Source organism: Aythya marila (genome assembly GCF_965140915.1).
Source record: "Aythya marila genome assembly, chromosome: 7".
Taxonomy (NCBI): domain Eukaryota; kingdom Metazoa; phylum Chordata; class Aves; order Anseriformes; family Anatidae; genus Aythya; species Aythya marila.
This window is the reverse complement of record NC_139048.1, coordinates 15,336,600-15,358,142: the sequence shown is the minus strand read 5'-3', so window position 1 is coordinate 15,358,142 and position 21,543 is coordinate 15,336,600. Positions and strand designations below refer to the sequence as shown.

General features: G+C 34.2%; 1 protein-coding gene across 1 annotated transcript in view; it reads right to left on the bottom strand.

Moving 5' to 3' along the window:
* The window catches only part of KNDC1 (kinase non-catalytic C-lobe domain containing 1), a gene marked incomplete at both ends in the record, with an annotated part of 60,022 nt that overhangs the window by 19,696 nt on the left and 18,783 nt on the right, over window positions 1–21,543 (bottom strand). The window contains 12 exons of the mRNA XM_082764376.1: window positions 1,307–1,451; window positions 1,565–2,409; window positions 2,497–2,659; window positions 2,835–2,928; window positions 3,137–3,214; window positions 3,577–3,735; window positions 5,937–5,998; window positions 6,101–6,172; window positions 8,128–8,242; window positions 16,203–17,215; window positions 17,589–17,706; window positions 19,386–19,532. Of these exons, the coding sequence (XP_082620502.1) occupies window positions 1,307–1,451; window positions 1,565–2,409; window positions 2,497–2,659; window positions 2,835–2,928; window positions 3,137–3,214; window positions 3,577–3,735; window positions 5,937–5,998; window positions 6,101–6,172; window positions 8,128–8,242; window positions 16,203–17,215; window positions 17,589–17,706; window positions 19,386–19,532 (3,011 nt within the window). The remainder of the gene's footprint in view (window positions 1–1,306; window positions 1,452–1,564; window positions 2,410–2,496; window positions 2,660–2,834; window positions 2,929–3,136; window positions 3,215–3,576; window positions 3,736–5,936; window positions 5,999–6,100; window positions 6,173–8,127; window positions 8,243–16,202; window positions 17,216–17,588; window positions 17,707–19,385; window positions 19,533–21,543) is intronic.

Genomic DNA, 21,543 nt, shown 5'->3' with positions numbered 1-21,543 from the left:
CCTCTAGATAACACTGTGACTGTAAGTCATCCCTAATAAGAATAATGATAATTTTAAGTCAAAGAAGGTAATTATTAAAAACAGTTATATTCTTTAGCAGTGTCTGAAGAATACTAAGTAAGCAGTGTCTCCAAGACATCTGATATCAGTTTCAAAAGGTCGTTCTTGAGTGTGAGCTAAAAGCTAGACCTCTATTCTTATAGTGAATAATACATTATTTCCTTTCCACTCCTGCTCTCAAAGACTTTGCTTTTCAATAGCAGTTCTTATTGAGGATGACTTCTTCATATATCTCGTTTACAACAGCTCAAGTTTCTTATGCCATAACATTCAACTCTGGGAATTAAGAACCTAACCTCCCACCAGTTTTTATGGCTTTTTAGAAATCTCAACCAAACGGAAAGGGAGCCAGCAAATTGGTACCTGATATTTGGATGTAGTCTATTATCCCTGAAACTTGCTATAAAAAAAATGTATCTTTTAACATTGATTTCTTTTTTATACCATATTCACCAAGCTTCCAGTCAAAACTTCCAGTTTGTAATTCCAGATCATAACAAAGAAAACATACATAACTTCCACATATAAACATTACTGTTTATGATAGCCTTCAGGTTTTTTTTGTTTGTTTGTTTGTTTTTGTTTTTTTGATGAAGTAGACTACATTTGGATGCTGCAATAAAATGGGAATTATTTTTATTATTTTTCTGGCAGATAAGTCACTGAAGATGAAGTAGTAAAAATAAGAAATTAATTAAGCTGGTGTTTTCTCACTTAATGGACTACCTACAAAAGATTGCCAGAAGGCATACTGAATCAAACTAAGTTTAAGTAAAATATTTATAGTAAAGCTAAATTAATTTATTTGTTCTTAAGTGTGATTAGAACAAAAAGATGTACCAAGGTAATTTATTGTTAACTTAATGAGAGCTTGGAATAATGCATAAATAACTGAACTCAAATAGAATAATTAAACTGAACAGTAGGGACAATTTATTTCACTTTAAACAGCCTTTATCACAACTTCGAAGTTCTCCAACAATGGTTGAAAACAATATTTCAGCTCCATTATTCAGCTATCCTAGGATGGAGTTACAGACAAACTTAATAGGTAATATCTTCTTTTAAGTCATTAAGCACTATTTGCTATGGAGAAGGCCTTGAAGTATCTGATAGACTGGGAAATTATCAGTTGACAGAAAAGAAATAAAGATACCCGAAGAGGAGCTGCATATCCTTTCCCGTTTCTGCGAAGTAGAGAGCATTAAATTGAACTGTAAGAAGGAAAACACTGAAAAATAGTTACCATAAATGTGAAGCTCTTTCTCCATTTACTACTTGATAGAGATTCTCCAGTAATTTTTCATCCCAGTAGAGGTCACAAAACTTCTCACAGATTGTATCAGAGAACACACCAAACTTAATTTCCTTTAATGTTAAAATGAAGTTACCTTTTTTTTTTTTTAAATAAAAAATAAAACATAAGAAAAATAGAGAAAAAAAGATATTACTAATAGCATTCTTAAATATCAGTGATATAACATACAGAAGAAATTATACATACCCATATCAAAAACTTCAACTCCATTCTCTAGATAGCCATCAAATGCAAACTCTTCTTGTATAAGATAAACCACTTTCTGTAGCAAAGTGTCATTTGTTCTGTTCTGATGAGACAGGACTTCCACATCAAAGACACAAGAAGTACTTTCATCCAGTGAGGTACATGGTGTTTGTCCTTGGTCCGTGAAAATACTGTCTACAGTTATAGCACACTCAATTTCTTGGCAGTTGGTTTGAACAACTTTGTTACTTTTGTCAAATGCATTCTGTGTATTAGTAGTCTCACAGTTTTGCACTTTGCACAGGGAGGACTCATTTTCTGTTTGCATGCTCAGTTGATAACTTGCAATAGTACTTGAAAGTAACACTGGCAAACTATGATAGCAATCAGAAGCAATTCTTGAACGAAGAGGCTTATTTGGTAGTTGCTCAGACACAGCTAAGTGTACTGGTACAAATGTTAAAACTCTTTTCTCTGAGTCATTTTTGAGAATGATGTTATTTATATGAAGAGAATTAGGAGATGTAGGACAAGCTAAGGAGTTTGAAGGAACATCAGATAAAATGCTTTTTCCTTGTAGAACATGTGAGGAATCAGATGGTGGTGGTAATGTAACTGCAGAAGTAAGCACACTGCCTGACTTTTGCTCTTCTGAAGATATTTTGAATGAGTGGCCTGGAACTTGTAAATGACACTCAGGTATTTCAGGTGCAGTTTCAACAACAACTCTGTCCTTGATACCATAGCTTTCAGAGTCTTCTACATATCCTGATTTGTTGTGGTCCATGTGTCTTTCTTTTCTCATCTCTTTCTTGAATTCCTCAGTAGCTGGCATGTGAACCTCTCTGAAAAGGAAAAAAGAATTTTTACAGGACACATCCAGTAGGTATAAGAGTGCAGCTTTAACTTATTTTGCTTCAGGATATACTAACTTTGTTACGTTTGCATCTTGTTGCAGAATGATAGGCTTAAAGTGAGTTGCAGGAGAGGTGAATGCTGCAGGTAATGTAGGTTTCTCATTGTTTAGGGAAATCTGGCATGGTACTGGTCCTTTAACTGCTATAAGTTTACTTTCACTGGTAATAGGCACAAATCCTGAAAGCAAAAAACACAATTAGATGAAAGATGAAAAACATGTAAAATATAAATGCAATGTAAATAATAATCAATTTAGACAAAAAAAGACCTATGCACTTGACAGAGAAAATCTCATACAGTGAACTGTTCTAGAGAAAATTAAAACACCTGAAATACATAAGAGTCTGCTTACCTAGGCTTGACTCTGAAGGACTCATTTCAAGTCTTTCATTTTTAATTTCAAAAGCACCATGATTCTGAGAAGAGATTACGTCTTCCTCAACAGCCTAACAATAAAAATTGAAGTCCAAACTGAATTTATTAGCGTTTTCTTTTTAAAATTCTACTCAGCGCATTACTACAAGAAAATGCTTCCCCCTCCCCCTCAATCTGAACAAATCTAACTATATTTGCAGTGGAGAAAAATATGACTGGAACACATTTAACAGAACTAATTGAAAAAATGTACAGAATTAAAAAAGGCGGCACTCGTACCTTAAAGACAGATTTATTCAACAATGCCAAAATATTTTTGCTGTTTACTCCTTGTTCAAGTAAATAATAACTGCATGTCTAAAAAAAAAAAAATAAAATCATAGTTTTCAGACAATAAATAAGTTTTTTATCATGTGAGATATTCTTGGACAAGGATAAAGTCAAGGTAAATAGTTAAAAGCAATCCAAGGTTAGAATGTTTTAGAAACTTATTACAAGTACTTTATTAATAATGTCAATATACATTAAGAACACATCCTTAGGGATGTAACTTTAAAAACATCATCCAAGTGATTTGATGTTCATATCAAAAGTGACTGGTTATCAGTTAGGTATCAAGCTACTACAGAAAAAAGATATTACTATTTTGATATTAAAATCACTAAAATTAGACTTCAAACAGAACTAAATTTCTAATAAAATTGCTTAAATCCAGTAACCTTAATTGCATCAGCTACAGAAGGTCTTTCTTCAGGATTTTTTTTTGCCATATCCAGAAGAAGGTTTTTTAATTTTCTTGGCAACGCTAGCTTGTGATTAGGTGGAAAGCCGTATTTTGCTGCCATCCACAGAACTGCAGCAACACCATAAATGCAGACCTAATCATGTAACACAGGAGAGAGGTAAGATGTAAACAAACAAACAAACAAAAACCAAAACCAAACAACAACAGAAAACAAAACAAAACAAAAAAGCAAAAAATAGCTGTTCCTCAAAACCAAATCCAGCAAATTATCCAAAAGGCACCCCCTGAGAAACTAGCACTTCCAAAGTACAGATTACATTTGGCTTTTGAAGATGCTTATGAAAATCCCAGCATATTTCAAAAAACAGTTGTTATGCATGCAGGGCCAATAATAGTAGCTAATTTTCTACTATTGGAGCAACAGACAAAATTTGCCTTATTCTTTATCTATGAAAATTATTCAGGAAAAAAAGGGGGTTTAGAAACATTTTGAAGAGCTCCTTTCTTATATAAAGACCTATTGCTGCAAGCCTTAGAGTTCTACAATAAAGCCTGGCCAGCAGTAATTTACTTAAAAAGGTCATGATAATTCAGAAAGAAAATGGCACAAAGTAATTACAAGATTGCCAGTACAAGTCATATTTTACAGAGATGATTATACCTATCAGAAAAACTGGGTACTGTATATTTATTTTAGGAATTATTGTGCTACCTGCATCTAGACCAATTGAAACTGCCTTGATGGGGGACCTTGAAAAGTACCTGGTCTTCACAAGATTTCTTATTTTATTTGAAGAATTACAGTCTTCAGACAGAGACAGAGTCAGACTATTTAATGCTTGATTTACATGAAGCACACTTCAAAAATATAATTTTGACAAAGTGAAAGCACCGTACTTCTTCATGTACCTTATGAAAGGCATTAAAAAGGCTCAGCAGACAGAAACCTAAGTGTGATACTGTGGTCCAACAAAATGTTTTCTAACACCCTTTAGAGCCAAGTGAATGACACCAACCATGTAACAAGGAAGTTCACAAGAAAGAAAGCAGCCTATGAATCTTTTGAGCTGTTGAATAAAAGCTACTAATAGGTATAGAATGTTTGAAATATGAGAAAGCAGCTTTGTCATATCCAAATGATTTTCTTCCCTGTAGGTTCAGAATTCCAAGATCACAATTTCAACCTAAATTTATTTATTTAGGAAAAACTTGCCATCCAATCCAGCACATCCTTAAAAAAGTTTCCTTTACTGACGTAGTTACTGTGACTGGCACTACAGAGTGTTTATTCCTATGTATAATCCTAACTAAATTTTCATAAAATTGAAAATGTTATACAAATAACAGGAAAAAAACAAATTATGAACTCAGCTTATTCTATATATAATGTTGCAGAGAAAACAAGAACAAAATATTACTTTAGATTTTCTTAAGAAAAAGAATAAAGCATAAGGACTCAGAGTATTAATTTGTACTCTCTGGTGAAACTGCTATATTGTATTTGAGGGTTAGTTTAAGCTTCTGAAGCTATTAAAAAAACTGCATGCTGGATCAAAGCAGTTTAAGAAGAAAGAGAAACTTTAAAGAAGATATATGAGCATTTTCTAGTTACAGATAAATTTACAGAAAGTCTTTAGTAGATTTTTAATGCATTTTTTTCATGATTACTATTTCTAATGTTAAACGACTTATAGGACACAAGGTACATATTAGCTAGCTCTTTTATTCTCATATAATAGAAAGATACAGTAAAATCTGTTTCCATAACTCTCAAAAGGTTACCTTGTTATTTATTAACATTTTAATCATCTCTAGTCTGAGAGCAACTTAGGGCTTATATCTCTAGCAAAAAGCTCTAGGAGAACTATACGGGTAAGAGACATTGCCATAATTCATGTTCCCAAAATAAAAATATGCTGCTAGCAATATTTTCCAATATTTCAAAGCAGATTAATTTGGGCTTTAGCCTAGACAGTCTAAAATATTGATCTTAGCATGACCTCCAGAACATGAAAACATGAATTCAAAGTCTTAGTATTAACAAATTGAAATTAAGTAAGCCTTATGGAAAACTATTGAAGAACAGATTTTGGCAGTTACTCAAGTAATTTTGGAAGGCAAAATGAGTTTTTAGAAGCAACTAAGTTTTATGGTAGACCAATATATAACAAGCCACAAAAATCTGAGAAATACTGAGAAAAATATCAGAATCTTGCTTTCTTGCTGAATCTTGATCTCTTGCTTTTCAGAGTTTTGCTTTCTTCTTTAAGGGGCAGAGGGATACTACTATCCTTTGATAAAATGAACAGCAACCTACATAACCTGCCACATTACCTTCTCAGTATCTACATCTTCTTCTTCAATTTCAGGAGCTAAATAAAACATATCACAAGATTCTAAAAGAGAAAAGAAACCAGAAACAAAAGGTAAGATATTTGCTTTATTCTACTCTCCCCCTCAAATAGAATAAAAGCAGAGCACTCAACATATTAGTTTACCTTCAGCTTTTGGAGCAGCAAAGAGGATATTTCCATGGCAGTCAATCAGTACAGAGTCCAAACATAAGATCACTGCAAAACAAGCCACCAAAGTACAGGACATAATACATATTTGTTCTTGTTGTTATTTAACACTAATAAAACAAATAATTTTTAAAATAATTTGCAATGTCAGTGATTACCCTAAGCTATGACAAAACATGCGCTAGCAGTAATGCTGCTAAACATTTGCTTGCAGAAACCAACCAACAGAGAGCAGATGCATTTTATATAGTGGAAATTTATTCTGTTTGTATCTAGCATTGAAAATGAAGTACACAAGTAGAACAAAAGTAAAATAATAATAATAAAAAAGTAATACTACAGCTAGATGTACTCTGGGCTTCTCACAAGGTACCAATAAAAGAAACTTATAATAAGCATTTGAACTCTCCTCTCTTCCTTCTTCATTCACCCCTTTCTCCACAACAAAAAACAACAAATACTGAAACAATGAAGTTGAAATGTAAAAAATGCTCAACTAAGATTTTAGTTTTGGTACACTTAACTAACAATACCACCACCACCACCACTGTAAGCAACCTGAAGGATATCGTCAAATAAGCTTTTTTTTTTTTTTTTTTTTTTTTTTAAAAAAAGAGTACTAGGACAGTATATTATTACTTTATATTAATAATTAAACTTAATTCATATTAATTGTTATTATTAATTAATAATTATTATTAATAAAATGAATATTTGTTATTGAACAAATTATTGAACAAGTTGAAGAGGTGTAAGAGAGAAAAGTAAAACATCGTCCCTTTGCTTTTATAGTACAAAAACACATCTAAAGCCATTAAAACGTTCATTATGCTTAATGTAAATAAAAGCTTGCCTACTACCTTCTACAGTATTTAAGCTGGACCTGAACTATTTGTCTTGAAAAGCAAAACTTTCCTCAGCTGGAACTTTTAGTAGTTATTTCTGCAGAGGCAGCTCCCTAGAGAATTATTCTTGCTCACTGTCATTACTTCTCAACAGTTAAAGCCTCTGGCCTGAATCTGCAATACAGTTCATGCAAACTAGATCTCAGCCAAATTCAGTACAACAATTCACACCTGGTTCCTCTAAAACACTTGTAAGCAACATGTAAGGAATATCCTCTGGTAAGAGGAGAGGAGATAAAGTCTCAGTGGAGACTTTTGTAGAAGGACTGAATTCAAAATACACGAAGAGGCTAACTTTGGAGTATATTTCCCTACCCATATAATTCCTGTTTAGGATAATGGGAAAAAAGTGCACTCAATGAATGATTTAGAGGAAAGGGCTGTCTAAGTAAATAATAATAAATCCATTTCATTCCACATTTTGTATACTTAAGCATGACTCTACCAGCATTAAGACAAAAGATATTTTAACATGCAGTTTATACAGCATCATCACAATTACACTCAGAACAAACAGAAATTCCTCTGGCAAAAATATTCTAAATCTGAAAACAATATTCAACTTCAGGGCAGTTTTATTCATCAAATATGGAATTTTATGCAAGGTGCCTCACAATTATTATCTTGTATCATTATGTTTACTTTTACAGGGTATGTAAGGCTCTGATAACAATTCAGTTTTTAGTGTTTTAAACACTTATGCATTCTGGGTGCATGTAAATATGGTTGCAGAGGCTGACTACACATATTCAATTAGAATCTAAGCCACTGTGCAGTTATTTGAAGCTTTCACAAACATTGGAAATATATTACGAGGCTGAGATAATCTTTCTGCTGCAAAGTATATCAAATATTTATTTTTAAAGGAAATAGTGCTTAAAGTGTACAGAAGTCTCTCTTTAAGGATAATTTCCATTAAATGGAGTAAAGTTCAAAGTCAAAACTTAAAATGGAAATATTAGAAATATTGGCTGTTATTTTTTTCAATATACAAAATGAAATAGTCATGAGATATTTTGCATCAACAGAATAAACAAAACATTACTACAGTGAACATAATCAACTAAGCAAATATTTTCAAATAATATTTGACTCTACCTGGATAATCTGTGCAAGCGTGCAGAGTACATAAACATTCATGACACAATGCCCAGAGTTCATAGTCTTTCAGAGGTTTACCATGTGAGGACAACAGGAGTTTTAGGGAGATCCACTGAAAACAAGATGTAGAGAGTTACTCAAAATTATTGCAAAACAAAAACAATTCATGATGCAGTGAAAAAAAGTCTTAAAATACAATGTACACACCTAAAAAGCATTAAGAAAATGTATTTATTTTATGTGATGGTAGTAAACTAATAATACTTTTTAATGAAATAGCATTACACAGTTAACTGTATAGATGAATCCAAAGTTTCATAATTGCATAACAAAGTTTAATTCAAGTGAGATTTCAGCAAGAATAGAAGTGTTTCAAGAAGATTGAGCTGTTTGGAAGCTCTTTCTTATACTAAGGAAAGATTCAATTAGAACATCAACGATGACACAATTACAGGGATGTCACCTATGCTTAAAAACATAAAAATCTGAATGATAGCCACTGACAAGACACAGCCACATTCAAATCCTGATTTACCCTAATGGTTACATTAGAAGCCTTACCTTAAACATTTCATCAACATTTCTTGTTCTTCTGCGAGCAATAACAGTATTTTTTTCCTCCTTATCACTTTAGCTTTTGATTGCTGACAAAGTACAAAGATACCTGACAAACGTGACAAAGATACTGCTTCATAGAAACTGGCTGTTCTTCAGAGAATCCATATTTTACATTTTATTATTTTCTTATTTTTATGAATTTTTAATAGAAGAACTTGACATGATAGTACTACACAGAGACCTTCCAGATCAAGCTGTGCTAATAGAAGATATTCTTACTGTCAGTCTCTCTTTATTTAACACAAGACAGACGTTATGATTTTTTTTTTTCTATCAAAGGAACAGTAATGAATAACTCTAAAGGCAAAAAACTCTGGATTAGGGCAGATCCACACACTATTTAAAAAAAAGCACAGCACTCAAAGATAGGAAACTATCTCTAAATATCAACTTCAGGCCATGTGGCAGAAAACAACTACTGACATCAATTCGGGATTGACTCGGGACACACACACAAATGGAGCATAGGAGACACACACACACACACACACACACAAATAAATGGAGCATAGGAGACAAACACAAATTAAAACCTCTGATCTGTTCTGGTGTTGTTTTATGAACACATATATCCCCCATCACAAAAAGCTAACACATTTTGTGTTCACAAAATCCAAATAGACTAAGGAAATGTCACACGCAATAGTAGTACATCATTATTTTTGATGAAATCATCCTCTGCATCGTAATTTGCTTGTCATTTTTTCATGGACATGAAAGACCTTTCATTAGACACTATTCAAATTTTATCATAAAACACGTAATGAACAGACTACTAAATCACCTTTAATCAACAAACACAAATAATTCCCCTGCAATTTATGGGGAAGAGAAAAAAGAACCATGTTAATTTCTGTAGCTTAAGCTTTGTTGATAATCCAATATTAACCAGAAGATGCAATACTTTGGCCTTATACTCTTTAAATATTCCTTAAAGGTGAGCCATATTAGCTATTAATATTTAACAAGATGTGCCATCAAACACACCTTTTTATTTACTCAAGATGTTTTATTTTCTGTCTACCTTTAACAAACAAAAATGATTTTAGTGCTTTTATTAGCCCATACTCCATTGGGACACGTCACAAAGATTACTAACTTTGGTATAGACAGATTTGAAGCCAGGTAATCATATTAAGCTTTACACTCAAATTTTGACTGTAAACCAGCATCCCAGAATGAAAAATTCTTTCACTTCATTTTATCTAGAAATAACTGTCTAATAAAGAGACATCAGTTGTGAAGCAGCAGGGAAGTTAGATAGTGAAAAGAATAAATTAGTCTAGAAACACCTTGAAATAGATCTTCTTGTTGTTAACTGATTACTGTCCTCAAGCAGTGCTGTGTTCCTCTCAAGCATACTGGCTCTCAAATACCTCAGAAATGTAGTTTCTCGCAGATAATTTACAATGAAAAAAGGAGACAAATCTTCAAATTGACCCTGGACAGAAGCAGAGGGAAAAGAAGAGAAATTCCACACACTGACTATAATATTAAGAAGAACATTTTGGGATTCGGGGTTATTTTTGTGGTAAGTATACACCACCATTGTTTTTTTTTTTTCCCCTCTAAGAGAATAACTTCTTTTTAAATTTATGTCCCTAGAGGCTCTAAAAGCTACAGCTGACAGATGGACTCCCTCCATTCTACATACAAATCACCTCTCACTTCAGAAGGAGGTGATGAATGGCTAGCAAGAGGAAGAAGAAACTCTCGCTAAACTGAAGATTGAAGTTAGTTGTACAGCAGGAAGCTGAAAGGTATTTCTCATCAGCTTTGGGATATTCAAGCTCTCTAGAGGAAGAAATAAATGACAGAAAGAGCTTTAAGCACAGCAGGAAAGAAGTAATAAACTCTTAGAGCAGCAGCAGAAGTTTAGGATAAGAAAGAGGAAAGTATCAAAGATAGGTAACACAGGGGATGAAAAGGCACCAGAAACTGAAACTCTATTTCTGAAGAAAAAATGATGCAGGAACAGCAAATCTTAGCAGAAGTGAGAATTGCTGCCATTCACAAGACAGCTGAATTAACTCGAGTCAGAGGGAAAAAAAAGTTGTAGTCTGATTACAGATTAGTAAATGTAATTTAAATGTACACCCCCCTCATTATTTCTCTCTGACAAGCACCCTAAAGTAAGATTAAACTTCAAGTATTAATATTGCTAGCTAGTAATGTGCTAATTGTTATCCTATACTTTTAGAGAGATTCTGACTGACTGCATTGCTACAGCCTCTTACTGTAATTCATGTTCTTCTCACACCTGTGACAACATTGAAAGGTTATTTTTATTCCTGAAAAAGATACTTAAAAAGGTCATTTTTCTTGTGTCCCTAATTATTCCAAATGCTCATTTTTATATTGGAAAGAAAGAACCTTGGAGGACTTCATCTGAAGGGACCTGCTGAGGACTTTTCCTTCTACCATCTTGTGGAAGTCATCCATATATAGTCAACGCACATGATAATGTTTCATCACACACGTTTCATCACACACGTTTGTGATGAAAAACACATGCAGTTATTAAAATATTTTCCTAACGAAAACCAGCAGGAAGCTCAGCCTACAGTTGAGACAATTTTATTTAAGCATGTTATGTAACTTAATGCACATTCAAGTTCTGCTGAGCACATCTATGCTTTGGTAAACATTTAATTGGAAATCTCCCTTACTTAGGCATGTCTTGGTTTTGTTTTTAATGCAAGTGATTAGTTCATGGCTATTACCGTTTCCTACAACTCAAAAAAGCCCCAAGAAAAAATTTGAAGTGCTAGAAAATATGTCTTTTTTTTGTAATTATTATTTTTTAGTTAGAGAGCATGCAGCATACTCTGTTTCTCAATTATCTAGCCAGACTTTATAGCAAAGCAAGCTCAAGACAATTGTTCAGCATCTGTAAGACCTCAAGTACACTTTACTTAAAGCATTAACACTGCTTTAATGCTGATTAAAGCTCTGTTCTATATTATCACTGTTAATATTGAACCAAAGAGCAAACAAGGAACAATAGAATCATAGACTGGTTTGGATTGGAAGAGACCTTAAAGATCATCAAGTTTCAACCCCCCTGGCACGGGCAGGGACACTTCCCACTAACATTATAAAATGTGAAAAAATTCAGGATGAGGCAATGAATTATAATGTACCTTTTCATAACAAAAACTATATACCCATTTTTAAAGTAAGGAAAAGTTTTTCACAGCACAGAATTTTTGATAGTAGGTATGAAAAAGTTACATGATTTATTATTGCCTATAATTACATATTGATGACATTTATGCCAAAAAGACTGAAATTTAAACATCACTTATTGTGAAAGTGATGATTTTTTTTCCTGTTTTGTAAGGATTGTTTTTTAGGTCTACTGTCATTGTTGGCACCAAAACTGCACAAACTCTTAGTAAAGTATTCAAACTATTCCAACATACTATGTTTCATGAACATAATGCCAACATATTTTAAGCAGTTAAAGCAAATTAAGTTTTATTCTTTACTTAATAAGTACTATGTAGGAATAGACAGGTTTTCTTTCTTTCAAGTGTTATTTCCCCAGTGTTCAAGTGTCATTCTCTACCTACATGGATTTTGACTTCTCTCATGCTTGACAGGGCATGAATGACCAACAGAAAACAAATGTATATATGCCAGGTTCCTGTTAACCCTTCCCATATGAAGGCCATAGCATTTGAATTGCAGAGAAACATTTAGAAGCATTAGAGATGATACACACCTGATTGGAATGAAATTGGTTAGAGAAAAAAGAGATCCCCACTCATACTTGAAGTGAAAAATATTTATTTATGGCATGCAAAACTATAAAAACCTCTGAGAAAACCCTCACAAGATACATTGCAGAAGCCAGACAAAAGCAAGCAAGTATTTTTAGTAATGCCTACTAGCAGTAAAGCACACAACATTAAGAAGCAGTGTTGGGATATTAGAAAAATATTGTCCTCCGGAGAAGTGTTATTGACAGATAAGAAAAAAAACTCTGTTCTCCAGAGTAGACAAGGTTGATCTTCAACCGGATGGGACTGATGTTGCATTTTCAAGAACAAGAAATATTTAAAGAGATGCTAGAAATACTGTTCTAAAATTTCTGTTTACCATAATCATACTTATCTGTTACAGGAAACTAGTGAAAGAGCAGCTCTGTAGATCTTTTCAATAGTATCTTATCCATTTAGGCCAGAGGAGATCAAAATTACATTATCAGGTTTTCACATTTTTTGTGCCTTTGCAGTAAGTGGACAAATCCTCAGATTCAAGTTTTAGTTTTTTAGAAAGTTCAAAAAATTTTTTTAAGGTATTCAGTACATTCTGACAATCAGAAATGAAAGAGAACTTCAAAGTATAAAGAAAAATCAGGTGCAACTGCTTCATATAAGGAATAGCACAGCATGTTTTATTTTTGCAGTTGTTAGGAGGAAATATAGAGGCTGAAGTTTCAGAAGCCCGAGGAAAAAAATCTGTCTTCCAAAAGACAAAAAACCAAAAACATTAAAAACAAACAAGCAAACCAAAAAACACAGAACCAACCAAAGCAAAATAACCCAGAGCCTATGAGAACTTATAATAGAATCCTCCATAAAGTTCAATAGCTACTGAAAATAAATGACCCTCCCTCCACATCTCCTTCAGAAAACAAAGATTGCTAGGCTAGAAGCTCAGGTTTTCAGGGAACAGACAGCAATTTCGTGATCATTTTGTTTGGTAAGAAATCTAGGTATTGCTCACAAATGTTGATGCCATCTAAACAGCGTTTTTCTTCCTACAGCAGTTAAAGAAAAACCTCTTTGATTACTTAAGACCAGCACAGGGCTTCAACAAATGATAATGAGTGGTAGAACCTGAACATCTGCTAGAATTGATTAAAAAAAAAAAAAAAAAAAAAAAAAAAAAAAAAAAAAAAAAAGAAAAGCACAAGTCTATAAACCCTTTCTTCTACTGAAAACACAGCTAATAAATCTCTAGTTTCTTTGACAACTGCCTCTCTGTCTTCATTTTTGATTGTATGTTAATACGCTGCTTATTTGGTAAATGAATAACGATTACCTTTTCTAATTTATTGTGATTGTCCCATGAGTTTGGTGGGAGCTGGATAACCTCACTTCTACTAAGGGCCTACATATTTGGAAGAATGAAGCTCTGTTAAGGCTGAAAGAAAATATTTTAAACTAAAGACAAAATGTTTGAATTTCAGAGAATGGGCAGACTATCCTGAAAACATGTTTTGGCTAATTTTGCTGTGTACCAATCTGAACTCCTTCTGCAGGAAAAGCAAATAGGATATTTGTTACAGCTTTTAAATTCTGCAAGAAGTTTGTTGGGAAACTTTAATTTTGAGGAAGACTATTTTCTTGAAAGAATCTTCATGTACCTAGACTTAAATTGTTTTGGTAATCCGCTCAGGACAGAATATGCACCTTTTTTCAACAGATTCCTCCCTCTCCCTACCCCCCCCCCCCAAAAAAAAAAAAAAAAAAAAAAAAAAAGACCTTTATCAGTGCAGTCACTTTACGTTCTTAAGAGACTGCAGCTTATGCATCATATCTTTCTATTTAACAAAGGCTGAAGTAAGACTACTACCACCTCATGGCAAGAGCCTGGAGCACTGGTCTGATAACCAGAATTATCTGAACAATCCTCTCCGTGACAAATAACACACTAATTTGTAACACAGTTCACCATAAAAATATAAAAAAACCCTTTCAGAAAAGGAGACTTGCACATAAGATGAAAGAATGCAAACAGTTGTTTCTGTTACTTGAATACCAAGACAACTACATTTCTATATACTAATAGGTTTCCTCACAAGAAGCCACTGACTGAAAATGCTATGACCCTTGTTAGAAATACAAGAACATCTGCAAAATAAAGCAGGTTCATGTAAAGCCAGAGAAACAAATGACATAGCAAAAGCAGAAGAATTTGGAGTGATTATATATCTGATTATTATCTGATTATAGATCTGATTATCCCTTCTGAATGGATGAAGGGACAGAGTCCAGACCTGGAAGGGAAAAAAAAAAAGAAAGATGCATCTGTAATAAATGGACTTTTTCCTAGAGTCTGAAGAAAAACCTGCAGGATTTAATAACTAATAAACGACTCACATGTATACAATGAGTAAGTCCCTCATAGAGCAAAACCATGCCATGTGGTACTTATCTATATTCACTATCTTCCTGCACTGATAATTTAATAAGTATACAGTTACTGAAGGGATAAACAGATGAAAGAAAAAAGGCAGAACAGTCTTCAGTGTTACTTTTTTTTTTTTTTTGTCTGCTGCGTTTTAAGGCTATGATGAACTAAGGGCTGTTTACACAGGTGGATGTTCAGTCCTATGTTACTGATTCAGTTGAGGTGTTCCAATGAAAAGAGGGATTGATATGGATTGAAATCAACCCTAGATGCCGGATGCATGGGATGGCTGGAAGGCTGCCTATTAGGCATGAAGAACAGGGCTGAGTTGTCAGTAGAAAACAGAAGAAAAAAATATTCTTAAGTATAATTTCTGGAAATTAAATGGGTGAAATTTGTGCTGCTTATTTCTTCCAAGTCACAGCATGGCTGGAGAAGCATCAGCCATCCTTGCCATTTCAACAACTCTGTCACAGGTGTCGTTTACATCTCTTTAAGTGTGGCACAAGAGAAAACCATCAAGTCAGAGATCAAACTTGTCCACCCTGAGAATCTGTAATTTGAATAAAGAGACCATGCTACACTATCACCAAAGTCTAGTCAACAAGTATCAGCTTTCCCTCTTCTTATTTGGCTACATAAATAGGGATGAAATACTTGAGACAACATATCCATCATATTGTGCACATATTTGAATTCTGTCATGAAATATACATAACACACAAAGGCAGTCATTTAAGAACACAGAATAGATACAATCTATGTACATTTTTCAAAAGCCTAAATGCACACGTAGATTAAAAAAGTGGAATCTTCCCCTCCTGAAGCAGATGAGATATTGCCATTGATTACAGTGAGGTCAGGTTTACAGCCAGGAACTCTGCAATTTTTGTAAGCACCTGGGATGCCTACTGCACGATAGTGAACTTTATGCATTGACAGTAACATAAAAGGATTAAAAATCTACATATGCTTTGGTAATGTTTTCTGACATACGTAATTAGGTATTAATTATGCTACTCTGACACACTAGCAAGCATGTTCCAGTACCATTTGCATAAAAAAAATTAAACTGCAGTTTGATTTTTCAATAGCATAAATTTCACTGTAGCATTTTACTTCTAAAGAGGAAAAAAAGCATCATCATGTTTACAACGTTAACTTTTAAAGTGTGTAGACCAGCAAAATTTGACTTTCCAGGATGCTGAAGAGGGAAGGGGGAGCAGAAAGTGAACACACAGTATTTAAGTCATTTCATCTCCACATAAATGACTACAGCAACTATACAATGAAGACTTTATTTTTACTACCTGCTCATTACTTTTGATTTCTGACCCTCTGCCTTGATAAAGATTATCTTCATTATTGTTTGCGCTCATTGTACCGCTGCTTAATTCTGGAGACCTAATTAGGTTTGATCCATATCTGTTCCCACTGGGTTTTGTTGTCAACACTGAAGTCATCTTGTTGAAGTGTGATAACGAATTCTCATTTGACCCTTGAAAAGTTTCAGTACAGTCTTCCAATGCCACGTAATTGTCTAGCGTTTTTGCTCCAGCAATTGATTGATTTGGACTTTTTAGCATGCCAGATGTAATGGGCATTTCAGAGGTAGTATCAGAACAGTCTTCTTTGTGATCAGATGAAATAAAACCTATCTTTTTACCTTTAATAAGCGACACGTGTTCTTCAAGATTCATGCCAGACACCTGTGTACACACACAAGGAGCTTCTAAATGAAGATCAGTAACCTGGTGATTCTTTGGTTCTATTATGTGCGGACTACTAAGTGAATTAAGATTTCCCTTTGAAAAAGCAATTTCATTGTTATTGTCTAGAGGTAGTGACTCACGTGTAAGCAAGTGATTTTTCCTAGCTAGAGTTCCATTGTTGGCTACAGATGTAAAAAAATGATTTGTTTCTGTAGGTTCAAGTGGTAGCTTTGGAAAGGTTTTCATTTTTCTCAAAGAACCTTTCTTAAAAATGCCATCTCTCTCCAGGTCAATAACACATGATTTTATATCCAAAGCAACACTAGCAAAGCTGTCAGTATATACTGCATGTTTGTCCTCTTCTTTGCTCTTTTTAACTTGAGTTGCAAGTTGAGAATGTTGAGTTTTCTGATTATCCAGATCAATTTGCACTTCCTTTAAACCACTGTCTCTGCCAGTCACCATAGTAACTACAGAAGAGTCCTTATGACAGGTAGCTGTCACATCTTCGACTGCAGAGGAATCACCTATATTGTTTTTCTCATTTGAGTATAATTTAGATCCCAAACTTCTCTGACACACTCTTCCCTTCCACATGTTATCACAGGCATCTAGATGCAAAAACAGATGCTTATATTAAATGTGTATTTAAACCTTCTAATCTTTCCTAGTACATGTATTGGTTTTTCAGCTACTACTGTTAAGTATATTCAGTTAAAAAAATTACATTTATTCTAAAAAAATCATTATTTCTGGACACATTACTAAAGAACATTCTATACAGAGAGTCAAAATGAAGTAAAATATATTTATTCAAAACACATTATGTTCATTAAGAGTTGTGCATTTCCTGCCCCCGGCCCCAATCCATAAATATTTAACAACTTTTTAATATCCAGAAAGGAACCTGTAACAGGAAAGGTATACATAGTATTTTCAGATATCACAGTCTAAAATTCTAGACTAACTACATTTTAAGTTTACCTTGAGAAGCACTAAATGATTCAATTGAAAGAACCCTTCTTCCAACAGCAGACAGACTTCGACAAATATTACTTGATGAAGCAATCTTCAGTTTTTCTTCGCATAATGACAAAATACTCTAGAGAAAATTAGTGTTAAATACTTATTTAATAATGAATAGATATGTGAATTTTGAGTAAAGTGAATCATGTTAACTCGCACAGTACATCTGAAATTATAAGATGCTACACTGGAAGTCTTTCTTGCACAGTTCATTATACTGCACATTTCTATTATGCAGTTGAATTCATTTATCATTTTAACCATGGGCTATCATGAAATTATTTAATACAGTTCAAGTTCTAGCCTACAGTTAGAACACACTGAGAACAACTGATAAAAATTAATCATCTTAAATGTCACATTTCACGAATAATATATTGCAAACATAAACTAGTATGGATTATTTTTTAAGCGGCTAATGGTTCACTTGAGTCGAGCAGTATGATAAATATTTCTAATCACCAAAAATACATTAAAAGTAAGGTCTGAATTTGTTAAAAATTACTGAGAAACAAATATCTAGAAAGCATTACTCTGTTAGCAAAAGCAGTCATTATCAGATCACAAGAAGAAACGGCATTACATTAGTATCTCTAATCTGTACCTTGGCATCATTTAATAACAAACACTGGTATCAGTCACAGTCTACAGACATTCACGTACATTTAACAGCTTGTCACTATGGGCAGGAAGTAGAAGAGAACTCTTTCTAAATGCATCATACTTCTTCCTCATCAGCTATAACCAATGATGAGACCTTATACAGCTCTAAAGAGATCTAATGATGAGACCTTATACAGCTATAAGGCCCCTTAACCTGCTTCACTGCTCTTCTGCTGTTAAATGGAAGGAGAAAAACAACTGCTGGTTGTTTGACTGAGGAAGGACAGGAAAAAGTGAGACAGGTATCCAGCCATGCTCAAGCCTAGTGACATGCCTAGAAAACTCTATGGGTCAGCCCTTAAAATAGCTCCCACCACTCCATCTGCCCAAGAAAGAGTCCAGTGGAAAAGGAAGGTAAAAAGTACAGATAACTGCAAAGCAACCTTTATATGTACCCTAGGCCGGCCTTGATCCACTCCAGTTTTGGTTAGTGTGAGTAGTCAGCAATAGCTTTCAGGGATTACAGACCAATTGCTACACAATCATAGCTTTCCTGACTATGATAAAAAAAAAAAAAAAAGTACACAAACAGAAATACAGCAGGCTACATGTTAGGAATGGTCTTCTGTCTGGGCAGCCCTCAACCAGGGAGTGAGGTATTATTTGCTTTACAGAACTGAACTTTTTTGTCCTATTGCAGCATTCCTTCTTGCGAAGTATTCATTAGGGATGCTATACCATTTAAAATATTCTTTTCCTTCTGAGATGGTAGTGTATATAATACTATTCTGAGGTAGAAAAACTGAAGCCAAGAAAAGTGACACTTGAACAATAGTTATACTCTGTTAATTAAAAATTAAGTGGGAAGAAACAGATAATGAAAAAATTTAGATCCACAAGTGCTGCACATAGTCTTCTTAAAAATGAAATCACCATAATCCATTTACATCTGATATGGAAGTTGTATTTCCACTAGATTAGCAAGAGAAAAAAGATTCTGCTGAGTATGGGAAAATTTCAGCTTTGCTGTAAAATCAGAACATATTATATACAAATAATGTGTCTATCAACAACTACATATGTACAAGCTTTTTTTTTTTTTTTTTTTTTTTTTTTTTTTTTAAGATTGAAAGCTATGGAAGGCTGTTTTACCTCAATATCTGGCCTATTTTCAGGATTCTCTTCTTGCATTTGTTCCAGTAGAGTATGCAGATCTTGCCCAAATTCAGATTCCGTCTCAGGTTCTACTATATATTCAATTGCTGCTTTCAGTGTTGTACCCAGAGAATAGATGTGTGCCTGTATTAAGTTTAAAAAAAGACATCGAATATGTTACCAATTATCTCTCCAAAAGAGCTCTGAGAACACAAGGGGTACAGCTTACATTGCTTTCATTTTTAGCTTACCGGGTAACAGCTTACTGATAAGGTAGTTTAGTTTAAAGGATCAAGAGGAACAAAACAGGGTTTCAGTACTACTTTGGAGAATATGCTCATTACCAACATAAAGAAATAGTATTGTGGTCCAGCTAGAACCTTTATTCTTCCTCACTAGGAACCAGTATTAAAATTGTTCAGCAGCTACATTTAAATATAAAATCGACCTCTGTGTGTGCCTGTGTCTGTAAGTAGTATTTAAGTTTGAATCATTCTGGGAGACTGAAGTGGCATTTCTGTTAACAGGAAAAATGTTTGACAAAAAACTTCATATATAACTATTTTAAAAGCGCCATGAAGCATAAAGAAAGCAAGCAGAAATAACACAGCATGCTATTTAACAAATTTTAAGAAATACACTGACATTTTCAGGGTTAGCCAAAAGTTAAAGCAGATTAATTAGGGAGTTGTCCAAATCTCTCATGAACAGACAGGCATGGGAGATCAACTACCTCACGAGGAAGCCTGTTCCAGCATTTGATCATCCTCACAGTAAAAAATAAATAAATAAATAAAATCTTGATGTCCAGTCTGAATCTTCCCTGGTGCAGCTTTGTGCCATTCCCATGTCTTCTATCATCAGTTCCCAGATAGCAGAGACCAGCACCTCCCTCTGCGCTTCCCCTCCTCAGGAAGCAGTGAAGTCGCCTCAGAGCCTTCTTTTCTCCAGACTAGACAACCCAGGTGTCCTTAGCCTGTCCTTGTAGGACATGCCTTCCAGCCCTTCTTCCAGATTTGTTGCCTTCCTCTGGATACCTTCAAGTACCTGAACATACTTTTTTTATATTGCGTACAATAGTGCACACAATAATCTAGGTGAGGTTGTACCAACACTAAATATAGCAGCAGAATCACCTTGTTTGACCAGCTGGCTACGTTGTGTTTAATGCATCCTAAAATGCCATTTGTCTTCTTGGCTGCCAGGGCACACTGCTGACTCATGTTGAGCCTGCTGTTAACCAGCACCCCCAGATCCCTTTCTGCTGAGCTGTTCTCTACCACCTTGTCTTCCAGACCTGTGTCCAGAAATTCATATATCAGACGTGTTATAAAAAGAACAAAGAGGAACAGATATGTTGTTTCAACATATGGCATTATTCACATAAAAACAGAATCCTGTTTTACTTTTATTAAGTAATTCATGAGCTAAAGAAGTTTTCCAACTTAAAAGTTAAGCCTGGTATCTAAAGTGAAACAATGAGAAAACGAGTTTGTGATCATCCACTAGGTGGGGTGTTCCACAAGTTTATGCATCAAATCTGCTGCTTCCACTTACCACACTGCTTAAGAAAATTTTGCTTTCTGAGAAAGGAGTGCAAGATGATAAATGCAATAAATAAAGCAAATACAAGTACAAAATATATAATGATCAACAGGAGTGACTTTTCTCAGCGAAAAAAATAATCTCACAGTCTAAATATTTTTAGTGTTAAGAAACATTGAAAATGAATACGAATGGGCAGCAAACAACTTCCCTTCTCCTGGAAGACAACAAAAGTAAGCACTATATTAGAAGTGATGAATTTTAATTATTCAAGAGTGGTGTCATGCCACTTAACACTGCCAAGTGCGTGGTGCGTGCCAAGTGAAGGTTTCTTCCTTCATTGAGGGGGTGGGGGAGCAGAGGAGAAGTCTTCAGCCCTGCTAAGGGGAATTGTTTATGAATTATAGAAACTTACGTTATGGGGTAAGAACACTACGTTTCCAGAAGCTGATAACTAAAATGCATTTCAAGAAGAATCCAAAAGGAAGACAGACAAACAATAACAAAACACCAAACACACACCTCTCTTCACAATTCCTAAAGAGACTTTCAAGCTAAAAACTGTATCTGACTTGTATCAGAAAATACCTGGGCCATACTGGCAAGACTG